At 41.4% G+C, this 14,162-nt stretch overlaps 1 protein-coding gene across 2 annotated transcripts in view; it reads left to right on the top strand.

Moving 5' to 3' along the window:
• Positions 1–14,162, top strand: part of LOC124119288 (fibrinogen-like protein A) — an 82,739-nt gene that overhangs the window by 57,689 nt on the left and 10,888 nt on the right. For both annotated transcript variants that reach the window (XM_046481749.2, XM_046481750.2), the window contains 2 exons: positions 10,940–11,059; positions 13,470–13,607. In XM_046481749.2, the coding sequence (XP_046337705.1) occupies positions 10,940–11,059; positions 13,470–13,607 (258 nt within the window). The remainder of the gene's footprint in view (positions 1–10,939; positions 11,060–13,469; positions 13,608–14,162) is intronic.

Here is a 14,162-nt window from a genome sequence, read left to right as displayed (position 1 = left end):
TCTGAGCCCTATTGTAACGGTCAGAGCACTATTGTAACTGTCAGAGCACTATTGTAACTGTCGGAGCACTATTGTAACGGTCAGAGCACTATTGTAACTGTCGGAGCACTATTGTAACGGCCAGAGCGCTATTGTAACGGTCAGAGCACTATTTTAAGTGTGAGACCACTATTGTAACGGTCAGAGCGCTATTGTAACGGTCAGAGCACTATTGTAACTGTCAGAGCACTATTGTAACGGTCAGAGCGCTATTGTAACGGTCAGAGCACTATTGTAACGGTCAGAGCACTATTGTAACTGTCGGAGCACTATTGTAACGGTCAGAGCGCTATTGTAACGGTCAGAGCACTATTGTAACGGTCAGAGCGCTATTGTAACGAACAGAGCACTATTGTAACGGTCAGTGCACTATTGTAACGGTCAGGGCGCTATTATAACGGGCAGAGCACTATTCTAACGGTCAGAGCACTATTATAACGGCCAAAGCGCCATTGTAACAATCAGGGCACTTTTATGATATTCAGGGTACTATTGAGTTTCACAATGTAGACGGTCTGAGACCTGCATCACTTCGGGCTTTCCTCCCTCAAGCCGGCTGACAAGCCGTGATATAACTGGAATACTGTTCAAAGCGGCGTTAAACCCAACTCACTCACTCACTCTGTAGACCACGATGATTGAGCTATATCGGCGCTACATACAATCTACACACAAGAATGTTCGTAATGTTGGCTACCAGATTCCTCTGCTACCTTTCGCCGCCCGTGTTTACCAAGGTTAAGACCAGGGATTAATTCTAGGAAGCGCCGTGCCTTTTTCACGCAACAGCGTGACGAAATTAGCATTGTTTGAAATCTCGTTGATAGCCTGTTCTTACCAGCTGTAGCAGGGAAAGGAAGCCTTCTCTCTAGAACCTTGCACGTCTGACAAACAGTGGGGGAACGGTTCCTCCCACACTGAGGAGCACTGTCAGTGAGACCGTACCGTGTGATTGATAGGTGCAGTGTGTCTATTGCTCCAGCATCACAGCATCTGGCTGTCGAAACTTGGAAGCAACTCAAGTGAAGACATGAAGTCCTCTGAATATCCAATTACTGAATTGAATTAAATATTTCTAATCGATTGGCCATGTGTACATTGGTAATATCTGGCTGCATATGTTACAGTGCTCTGTGAACACATATGTTACAGTGATCTGTAAACACATACACTACAGTAATCTGTGAACACATACACTACAGTGATCTGTGAACACATATGTTACAGTGATCTGTGAACACATACGTTACAGTAATCTGTATACACTACAGTGATCTGTGAACACATACACTACAGTGATCTGTGAACACATACACAACAGTAATCTGTGAACACATACACTACAGTGATCTGTGAACACATACACTACAGTGATCTGTGAACACATATGTTACAGTGATCTGTGAACACATACACTACAGTAATCTGTGAACACATACACTACAGTGATCTGTGAACACATATGTTACAGTGATCTGTGAACACATACGTTACAGTAATCTGTATACACTACAGTGATCTGTGAACACATACACTACAGTGATCTGTGAACACATACACAACAGTAATCTGTGAACACATACACTACAGTGATCTGTGAACACATACACTACAGTGATCTGTGAACACATATGTTACAGTGATCTGTGAACACATACGTTACAGTAATCTGTATATACTACAGTGATCTGTGAACACATACACTACAGTGATCTGTGAACACATACACTACAGTAATCTGTGAACACATACACTACAGTGATCTGTGAACACATACACTACAGTGATCTGTGAACACATATGTTACAGTGATCTGTGAACACATACGTTACAGTAATCTGTATACACTACAGTGATCTGTGAACACATACACTACAGTGATCTGTGAACACATATGTTACAGTGATCTGTGAACACATACGTTACAGTAATCTGTATATACTACAGTGATCTGTGAACACATACACTACAGTGATCTGTGAACACATACACTACAGTAATCTGTGAACACATACACTACAGTGATCTGTGAACACATACACTACAGTGATCTGTGAACACATATGTTACAGTGATCTGTGAACACATACGTTACAGTAATCTGTATACACTACAGTGATCTGTGAACACATACGTTACAGTAATCTCTTAACACATACGTTACAGTAGTCTGTGAACACATATGTTACAGTGATCTGTGAACACATACACTACAGTGATCTGTGAACACATACACTACAGTGATCTGAAAAACACTTCCATTGCAGGAGGTGACAGTATTCTTTGTATGATCACAACTTACAGGGTCTATGTCAACGATGATCAGTTCCACATGGTGTTTCACAGTGTATTGAGTCAAGTTACACTGTACATACACACAGGTGACTGTGATCTCTGTATACACACAAGTGACTGTGATCTCTGTATACACACAATTGACTGTGATCTCTGTACATACACAAGTGACTGTGATCTCTGTATACACACAGGTGACTGTGATCTCTGTACATACACAAGTGACTGTGATCTCTGTATACACACAATTGACTGTGATCTCTGTACATACACAGGTGACTGTGATCTCTGTATACACACAGGTGACTGTGATCTCTGTACATACACAAGTGACTGTGATCTCTGTATACACACAGGTGACTGTGGTCTCTGTACATACACAGGTGACTGTGATCTCTGTACATACACAAGTGACTGTGATCTCTGTACACACACAATTGACTGTGATCTCTGTACATACACAAGTGACTGTGATCTCTGTACACACACAATTGACTGTGATCTCTGTACATACACAAGTGACTGTGATCTCTGTATACACGCAGGTGACTGTGGTCTCTGTACACACAGAGGTGATTGTGGTCTCTTTACATACACAAGTGACTGTGATCTCTGTACATACACAAGTGACTGTGATCTCTGTACATACACAAGTGACTGTGATCTCTGTACACACACAGGTGTCTGTGGTCTCTGTACATACACAGGTGACTGTGATCTCTGTACATACACAAGTGACTGTGATCTCTGTACACACACAGGTGATTGTGGTCTCTGTACACACACAGATGATTGTTGTCTCTGTACATACACAGGTGACTGTGGTCACTGTACACACAGGTGACTGTGATCTCTGTACATACACAAGTGACTCTGATCTCTGTACATACACAAGAGACTGTGATCTCTGTACACACACAGGTGACTGTGGTCTGTACACACACAGAGGTGACCGTTGTCTGTACACACACAGGTGACTGTGATCTCTGTACATATACAAGTGACTGTGATCTCTGTACACACACAGGTGGCTGTGGTCTGTACACACACAGGTGACCGTGGTCTGTACACACACTGCTTCCGGGGGGGGGGGGGGGGGGGGGGGGGACGTCCATGTTGTGAGGGAGGTATTTATATGGCCCCCAGTCCCATATTACCGGCACCAGACTGGCTCTTCCATAACACAACAGTCTGTGTGGCGGGAACCACGAGATGTAGTCAGGACGACAGAAGACGATGCAAATGCAAGGTAGACGGGAACAGCTCATGTTTCCAGGATCATATACTTTATCAATGCATAAGACTTTCATATATCGATCTTGATAAAGTTGCCGCGTGTAGATTCCTGTTTAGAATAATTAGAAACATGAGCTGGTCGTAGGCCGGTCATAGTATTATTAACTGAATTGTCGGGTTCAGATTTTATTATATATTTACAGGCCGCCTACATAACTACGGCGTTAAACAAGCAAACAAACAAACAAACGACCAAATCAAACTTCAGAAGCTGACTTGTTTAATTCCCTTACGAAACGTACTGACGAATGATGAGACAAATGCTTGGTGTCTGAAGTGATTACAGTTTTGAGTTATTTTCTACATTAAACGCGTATTACATAACGTCTGATAGCACTGTACGGTTAAACAAGGCTCGTCTGTTCCGTATTACTTGACATCTGATAGCACTGTACGGTTAAACAAGGCTCGTCTGTTCCGTATTACTTGACGTCTGATAGCACTGTACGGTTAAACAAGGCTCGTCTGTTCCGTATTACTTGACATCTGATAGCACTGTACGGTTAAACAAGGCTCGTCTGTTCCGTATTACTTGACGTCTGATAGCACAGTACGGTTAAACAAGGCTCGTCTGTTCCGTATTACTTGACATCTGATAGCACTGTACGGTTAAACAAGGCTCGTCTGTTCCGTATTCTATAAGTAACACAAGAAAATTTATGGCGCACAATAAAATAGATAGGAGATTTTCGCAGCAAAGTTCGCTGGTATCGGCACTGTGGTATGACTATCTATGGCGTCTGACGAATATCACTTCCCATAATTGTTTTATGGGTTTTTATTGCGTTGATTATGGCATTGACCGGCACACGGGTGGTCAGTCTGGCACATATGTGGACAATGGACAAACAAGTCAGTGTTTTATTGCAGCTGTTCGCTCGTAGTAATTTCCCCACTTTCTTCACCATGGTTGGATCTTCGTGTAGCAAGTAGTCGCTAGAGCACTTTAACTCCCAAGTCCAATACAAGACTCGTCTGTGAACATGGGTAATTGTCCAGAATTTATGGTCAAGGATCATTTGAAGATATCCACTTCATGACGTAGTGTCGATAAACTTCTCCTAAACTGTGGACAGCTACAAGACAAAATTACAATGAATACATATTTGTAATGGTATAGGTATGAGGAAACTTAAAAAGACTTAAGTTATGTTTTTTAGAAATGATAGCCCCTCACGTGGTGATGAAAAATAGTGTTCCTGTTAAAACTGTCATTCTATATATATCTGGGATTTCGTTTTACACCTAAACGTATATGGAGTAAATGTCCAACATGTTTGCCATCACAAGCAAATAGAACAATTCTATCCTTAAGTGGTTTGAAAGAAATATTGGTGATATTAATTACTCTGGTGTATTCAATGATAATGTCTATTCTTTGCTAGTCTATAACAGTGGACAAGTCTACATTACTGCAGTATCAGAAAACGAAAATGAAGAGAGTATCTGGATTTTTTATTATATGTCAATAAGATAATTGAACAACTGTTTTTTTCAGTAAAATATTTTCATTTCAAAGACTAGATGTTAGTCTACACCGAAGTCAACAATCCGTTTTGAACAATCTTTAGCAGAGCGATTGAAGTTAGTCCTGCGCCATGACTGTGGAATACAGAACCCATCTAGATTTATATAAAAGCAAGTCTAGCCAGCTCTGACCAATATATAAATATATATTTCATTGACCATTGGTTAGTCTACGCTGAAGTCAGCAATCTGTTTTGAACAATCTCTAGCTCAGCTCCATGGTGCTAATGTATCAACGGTTTCGTTATCATATTGGGTGTGCATGGGAAGGTGTGCACTCCAGTGAGCCTGGCTCCTGGTTCCTGGCTCCCCACAGCCCGGCAAGGACTACTCGCGTCTGCTATCCTCCTGTCAATTGTTCATCGCTGCAATTGTAAATCCCACATTACGAGCACCTTGATGATAGTATCTCCTTATCGTCTACACTTACATGGCTGTAAACTTATTATTAGGGTGATAAGAGCACCATTTCCTATATGACTGTTATGACATTTGTCATAAATTCCTTCTCCGCTCGAGTGTTTGAGCTCCCCCATGTCAGGCATTGCTACCCTGAGTAGAGCAGTGCGTCACGTACATGGCCGAGCTTCATATCGCTCTGCATACACGAGGCTTTTCGTATTGAATAAGATTGAATAATGTATGGGATATTAGTTAACATGTTATGGGTTATGCTGTTAGCAGTTTGCTTATTCTTTTATTTTAAAGATCAGATAAGATAATATTTATTGCAGAAACGTTCCATTACGGGACAGATGCAATTTTAAAAGACAAGACATTTTGATTCATGTATACATATATACAGACATACATAATTTACATTCCTGTAGACACATACTAAAACAAAACAATCAATATTACTTATTTGATGATATTATTAAACATAAAATGTCAACGGTTGATTATGAAGGGGTATTTATTGTTTGAAGTGTTTTTCGTCATCAATGGTTGAACATGTAGAGCCTAGCCTCTGATGTAGTGGAGTTGGTGGCTTTGTATGTCTTCCAAGTTCAATATTTAATTTATGGTTACTTAATCTTAGTTTAGAAAAGTGCACTCGATATTTTTTTTACTTTACAGTGACTGAGATAGGGTTCTAATTTTATTTCATTTTTAACTATCCTGTATGTCCTATGTTTGTTTCCTGTGCCTCTTGTTGCATTTATATCTTGAAGAGATTCCTTGAAGAGGGAGTTGAATTTAGTTTTGATTGTCTCTTTGAATATTGGTGATAGGAAAGCTGAAGTACTCAAATTGTGTTTTCCTAAGAATAGGTTGAGCTGGTAAACCCATCCCAATATTTATTTCACCAAATATGTACTCTCTGTAAAAGCGTTCTGAAGTATTATGTTTTTGGAAGAACATACACGGTGATAAAAATTTGCTATTTTGATTAATACTGTGTTGATAAGAGGGTAGAGTCCTAGTTCTGCTCGGCTTGCCCAGTTGTGTGTTGTTTTGTTGACACATAAGATGGATTAACAAAATTTGAGCTGCAGTTTCTCGGGGATAAATGAATCAAAGTTGTTCAGGAGAATTGATTCTACACACCAGATTTCACTATTATATAAAATTACTGGCTCGATTAATGTTTTAAATAGTTTGCAAGCAAGAGCTATGGGTATATCTTGGTTAAAAATGTTTTACTGAAGCTTGTGGTAGGTCCCTAGGCCTTTTTTCAAGAGAGGTTTAGCACTGTTTTTAAGTTTACCATTTGCTTCGAATCGTATTCCTAAATAATTATAACTATCTGTAACTAGTATTTTTGTATCACCCATGGTCCAAGTATTCTTTTCTTCTGTTTTAATTGATTTTCCAAACACTTCAACATTTGTTTTGTCACTATTAATCTTTAGGTTATTTGTGGCACAAAATACCCTTAGTCCATCAAGTAACACTTGTAGTTTTTGGGGGGAATCGGCAAATAGAACTAAATCATCGGCAAACAACAAATGACAAATGTTGCTATCAGATTTGATATAATGTGGAAGGTCATTGAGGAATATAATAAATAATGTGGGAGACAAAATGTATCCTTGTCGTACCCCAATGTTTGATATAAAGGATTGTGAAATGCCCTTGTCAGTTTTCACTTTATAAGAGATATATATCACTGTATAGTGATGATATTATTTTAAATATGTTTCCTGAGATTTTATTTGATAATACCTTTGTTAGGAGTAGTGATCTGTCAACTGAATCAAAGGCCTTTTGAAAATCTACAAAGCAAGTGTATAGTTTTTTCTTTTTACTTTTTGTAGAATCTATTAATGTTTTAAGAACAAATACATTATCTGATGTTTGGTAGCCCTTCCTAAATCCAGACTGACAGTGGTCTTGTAATTGATTTTTGTCCATGTGTTCCATTATTCTTTCATTAATAACCTTTCAGAATAGCTTACCTAAGCAGCTGCTTAGTGCAATTCCCCTGTAGTTGTTAGGGTCAGTTTTATCACCCTTCTTATGTAATGTGGTAACAACCGAGGTTGCCCAGCTCTGTGGAAAGTGACCACTATTTAATATGTCATTAAACAGTTTAACCAACTGGTCTATGAGTGAATAAGATATTGATTTTAAAAGTTCGTTACTCATGTTATCTTCGCCTGTTTTTTGTTTGTTTTGAATTGTTATATACAAGTGAGAATTTCATTAGCTGTTATTGGTTTATTAAGACCGTCACATATATGCATATCTCCATGTCTTGGTGAATTTTGTAGAGGATCCAGAGAAGATATTTTTGTTTTAGTGTTGTAAATATTCCTGAAGTGGTTTGTAAGCTCCTCAGGATCAGGATAAACAGATTCCTTCTGGGATGAGGTTTTAAGTTTATTTAATAGTTTCCAGAAATTTTTTGGTTCCTTTTTTTGACAGGGTTTCCAGTTGTTCTAAGTGATTTTGTTTATAGATAAATGTAATGGACGAAACCCAATTATATCTGTGAATTTATAATGTTTTAAAGAAAACATATATTTCGGAGTTAAAGACTTCTAGTTTCGCTGATATTATAACAGTATGACAAAAGGTAGTCACGTCAATTCAAATTTGGGTGAACAGTAACAAGAAAATATATTTTGAAATGTCACCATGTATCTTGAGTGAGATTGTGAGAGCCGTGAAATCAACAAGGTAGCCCGCCTAGAGCCGCCGCTACACACACAGTGCATGCAGCCCTCGGATGACGTGACGCATACATACACGTCCACCACGTGGGCTGCGCGAACACTCGGCGAGGCTGTTTGGCGAGGCGTCACGGGTCAGCTAGTTACACGCCATATATTTCAGTTCCATCAGTTTGGGATGTAGCTTGGGCAATTTCGTCTCATTCAAGCACAGCCGAACAACATGACACGGTGGCGCTACATCCCCTGTCTTGGATTGACGAACAGCTTGATTGTTATATCCAATAGGAAGCCAAAGTTAGCATGACAGTGTAGTATTTTAATATAACATAGTAACAAATTTCGCAGAATTTCAAATACCGTTGAAAATGAATATCTCCTCGTTTGTGCGTTGAGTTGTGACGATGAACCGTATACATTTCGCCGAAGCTGTCAGTCCATCTGCAATGTTTCTTCTGACAGGGGGTATCAAGACGCTCTTCATTATCAGATTAAACGGCAGACATTCTTGAAAGAGCATGTTCCTTTCAAGCGAGGTATGCTGCATGTTATCGTGGTGCGCCTGTGTCTTATCACAATATCTCGTTACTGGGAAATTTTCTTCCACTTGCTACCGGCTTACGTTATCTGATATATGTTGTATACTTGTGGGCTTGTCAAAAATACACCACAAGTTTACATATCTAAAAGCCGCCACAAATGTACGAGTCGCAGAACAGTGAAGGGGAAGTAACTCTCGTGTACAGTTCCAGAGGTCGGATCCAGGGTTTTGAAAAAGAGGCGTTGTGTTGGAGGCTTTTGCATTAAGCGCGAAGCTTCTGATCGGTTTTAGTACCTCTTGGCTATTTCCTTCACTTTTTATGAGTATTTTAATTTCACAAAACATGTTGTTGATGACATCTCCTCTTTAAGTTGTAGCTGAGTGTATCAGATAACAATAGCCTATTGGCTCGCCTGTGAGTGGCTGTCGTATATGGGATGCATGTATCTAAGAAACCTGCACTTGTATTACTTGAATAGTTTAACAGATAAACGAGCGCGGTGCCAAGTGTACTTCTTAATTAATGAGGTGAAAACATGATTTTACACTCATTGTTGACTTGCCGTATTAAACGTTGATAGCGTACATGTGAAATAACCTTAACATATATTGGTATGTTGGTAGTGTACACATCGATCGCGACTAGCCGTATTGAATGTTGGCACGGTACACGTCTACTAGCCGTATTGAATGTTGGCACGGTACACGTCTACTAGCCGTATTGTATGTTGGCACGGTACACGTCTACTAGCCGTATTGAATGTTGGCACGGTACACGTCTACTAGCCGTATTGTATGTTGGCACGGTACACGTCTACTAGCCGTATTGAATGTTGGCACGGTACACGTCTACTAGCCGTATTGTATGTTGGCACGGTACACGTCTACTAGCCGTATTGAATGTTGGCACGGTACACGTCTACTAGCCGTATTGTATGTTGGTAGTGTACACATCGCCTAGCTGTATTGTATTTAGGCAGTGTACACGTCTACTAGCTGTATTGTATGTTGGTATTGACACGTCTACTAGCTGTATTGTATGTTGTCACCGTACATGTCTACTAGCCGTATTGTATGTTGGCACGGTACACGTCTACTAGCCGTATTGAATGTTGGCACGGTACACGTCTACTAGCCGTATTGTATGTTGGCACGGTACACGTCTACTAGCCGTATTGAATGTTGGCACGGTACACGTCTACTAGCCGTATTGTATGTTGGCACGGTACACGTCTACTAGCCGTATTGAATGTTGGCACGGTACACGTCTACTAGCCGTATTGTATGTTGGTAGTGTACACATCGCCTAGCTGTATTGTATTTAGGCAGTGTACACGTCTACTAGCTGTATTGTATGTTGGTATTGACACGTCTACTAGCTGTATTGTATGTTGTCACCGTACACGTCTACTTGCCGTATTGTATGTTGTCACCGTACACGTCTACTAGCCGTATTGTATGTTGGTAGTGTACACATCGACTAGCCGTATTGAATGTTGGCACGGTACAAGTCTACTGGACGCATTGTATATTGATAAAGTACACGTGCACTAGCCGTATTGTATGTTGGTAGTGTTCACGTCTACTAGCCCTATTGTGTGTAGGCAGTGTACACGTCTACTAGCCGTATTGTATGTGGGTAGAATACACGTATGGCATGTTGGTAGTGTACACGTCTACTAGCCGTATTGTATGTGCGTAGAATACACGTCTACTAGCCGTATGGTATGTTGGTAGTGTACACGTCTACTAGCCGTATTGTATGTAGACAGCGTAGACGTCTACTAGCCGTATTGTATGTTGGTAGTGTACACGTCTACTTGCCGTATTGTATGTTGTCACCGTACACATCGACTAGCTGTATTGTGTGTTGGTAGTGTACACGTCTACTAGCCGTATTGTATTCTGGTAGAGTACACGTCTACTAGCCGTATTGTACCGTATTGTATTTGGTAGTGTACAATTGGACCAGCCGTATCAAATGTCGGCAGTGGAGTGTACACGTCTACTAGCCGTATTGTATGTTGGTAGTGTACAATTGGACCAGCCGTATCAAATGTCGGCAGTGGAGTGTACATGTTTCGTTGATCTGCATATCACGTTGTCGTGACGTTGTTTACAGACTGCCACGAGGTGTATCTTCAAGGGGGCCTGAAGTTTGAGGGGGACTACCAGATTCTCATCAAGCCGGACGGGGCCCCCGCCCCATTCAAGGCCGTCTGCAGGGTCTTCAACAACTGGGGTAAGTGTAGCGGACTATCGGGTAAACATTTCTCAGTAAGCGCTCGTAAAATATACTGAAGGCCGGGGAATACACGTAATCATGTCAGCTTATCACCTGCAGTTCTGTGGAGGATCGCAGTTTGTTCGTCAGGAGCTGGTGTGCAAGCAGCTGCTGTTATTACATGAACCTTGCAAATATAAAATTTACAAAATGTAGAATTATATATTACATATCATATATCTTCACTTAATAAGTAAAAGAGAACAAACATCTAAGGGACCGGTCATTGATTACAGGGGTGGGTGGTCAGGGGGAATCAGGTGAGGGTCACCAAAAATATGACAGTCTTTTGGTGGGAGGGTCATAAACATAATGCACATATTTGGGGAGGGTCATGAACAAATGGACATTTAATGATAATATAGAAAGTGTTATTTCATTTTTGTTTTTTCATGTAAAAACCTGTGGAGGGTCGTCAAAAAGGCTGCTGTAGCCTAGGTTGCTAGGTAATCACCCTGCTAATGTAGCCTAGGTTATCTAGGTAATCATCCTGCTGCAGTAGCCTAGGTTATGTAGGTAATCATCCTGCTGCAGTAGCCTAGGTTGCTAGGTAATCACCCTGCTGCTGTAGCCTAGGTTATGTAGGTAATCATCCTGCTACAGTAGCCTTGGTTGCTAGGTAATCACCCTGCCGCTGTAGCCTAGGTTGCTGGGTAATCACCCAGCTGCAGTAGCCTAGGTTATGTAGGTAATCATCCTGCTGCAGTAGCCTTGGTGGCTAGGTAATCACCCTGTTGCTGTAGCCTAGGTTATGTAGGTAATCATCCTGCTACAGTAGCCTTGGTTGCTAGGTAATCACCCTGTTGCTGTAGCCTAGGTTATGTAGGTAATCATCCTGCTACAGTAGCCTTGGTTGCTAGGTAATCACCCTGCCGCTGTAGCCTAGGTTGCTGGGTAATCACCCAGCTGCAGTAGCCTAGGTTATGTAGGTAATCATCCTGCTGCAGTAGCCTTGGTGGCTAGGTAATCACCCTGTTGCTGTAGCCTAGGTTATGTAGGTAATCATCCTGCTACAGTAGCCTTGGTTGCTAGGTAATCACCCTGCCGCTGTAGCCTAGGTTGCTGGGTAATCACCCAGCTGCAGTAGCCTAGGTTATGTAGGTAATCATCCTGCTGCAGTAGCCTTGGTGGCTAGGTAATCACCCTGTTGCTGTAGCCTAGGTTATGTAGGTAATCATCCTGCTACAGTAGCCTTGGTTGCTAGGTAATCACCCTGTTGCTGTAGCCTAGGTTGCTGGGTAATCACCCAGCTGCAGTAGCCTAGGTTACCGAGGTAATCACGCTGCTGACCCGTGTGTCCATACCCTTATGGACAGATGTGTATCGCTTTATTCTTACTGATGTGGTTGGCACGCGCGTGTCTCTCCACACTAAATGACTCACGTGGTGGACACGTGTACATCTCTACACTCTGACTGATGTTAAAGACACATGTTAGTCGCTACTCTCTGATGTGATGGATGTGTGAGTGTCCCTTACTTTTGACTGATGTAATGGATGTGTAAGTGTCCCTATTTCTGACTGGTGTGATGGATGTGCGAGCGTCCCTTGCTTCTGACTGATGTGATGGATGAATAAGTGTCCCTTATTTCTGACTGGTGTGATGGATGTGTGAGTGTCCCTTATTTCTGACAGATGTGATGGATGTGTGAGTGTCCCTTATTTCTGACAGATGTGATGGATGTGTGAGTGTCCCTTATTTCTGACAGATGTGATGGATGATGTGTGAGTGTCCCTTATTTCTGACCTGTGTGATGGATGAATGAGTGTCCGTTATTTCTGACTGGTGTGATGGATGTGTGAGTGTCCCTATTTCTGACAGATGTGATGGCTGATGTGTGAGTGTCCCTATTTCTGACAGATGTGATGGATGTGTGAGTGTCCCTTATTTCTGACAGATGTGATGGATGTGTGAGTGTCCCTTACTTCTGACTGATGTGATGGATGTGTGAGTGTCCCTTACTTCTGACTGATGTGATGGATGCGTGAGTGTCCCTTATTTCTGACAGATGTGATGGATGTGTGAGTGTCCCTTACTTCTGACTGATGTGATGGATGCGTGAGTGTCCCGTATTTCTGACTGATGTGATGGATGTGTGAGTGTCCCTTATTTCTGACTGATGTGATGGATGTGTGAGTGTCCCTTACTTGTGACTGATGAGAAGGATGCGTGAGTGTCCCTTACTTCTGACTGATGTGATCGATGTGTGAGTGTCCCTTACTTCTGACTGATGTGAAGGATGCGTGAGTGTCCCTTATTTCTGACTGATGTGATGGATGTGTGAGTGTCCCTTACTTCTGACTGATGTGATGGATGTGTGAGTGTCCCTTACTTCTGACTGATGTGATGGACACATGTGTGTTTCAGGATGGACGGTGATCCAACGACGACAGGATGGATCAGTGGACTTCTACCGGTCGTGGGCGGACTACAAGGTTGGGTTCGGAGACAAACACAAGGAGTTTTGGCTGGGAAACGACAACCTGCATTATCTAACAACACAAGGTATGTATCAAGCTCCCATCCCCCATCATACATTATATGGAACACGACTGTGTAACGACCATTATACGACAACTAAACATGACTACTGCATGACTATTATACGACTACTACACGACTACAACACGACTACTACACGACTACTACACGACTACTACACGACTACAACACGACTACTACACGACTACAATATGACTACTACACGACGACTACTACACAACTACTACACGACTATCACATCACTACTGCATGACTATTATACGACTACTACATGACTACTACACGACTACTACACGACTACTACACGACTACTACACGACTATCACATGACTACTACACGACTACTACATGACTGTCACATGACTACTACACGATTATTACACGACTACTACATGACTACTACACGACTACTATTGACTACTACACGACTACTACACGATTATTACATGACTACTACACGACTACAACACGATTAATACATCACTACTACATGACTACTACACGATTATTACATGACTACTACATGACTACTACACGATTATTACATGACTACTACAT

Source organism: Haliotis rufescens, unplaced genomic scaffold, assembly GCF_023055435.1.
Source record: "Haliotis rufescens isolate VD_foot unplaced genomic scaffold, xgHalRufe1.0.p SCAF_15, whole genome shotgun sequence".
In the NCBI taxonomy this organism is placed as follows: Eukaryota; Metazoa; Mollusca; class Gastropoda; order Lepetellida; family Haliotidae; genus Haliotis; species Haliotis rufescens.
This window is presented reverse-complemented; position numbering and strand designations above follow the sequence as displayed.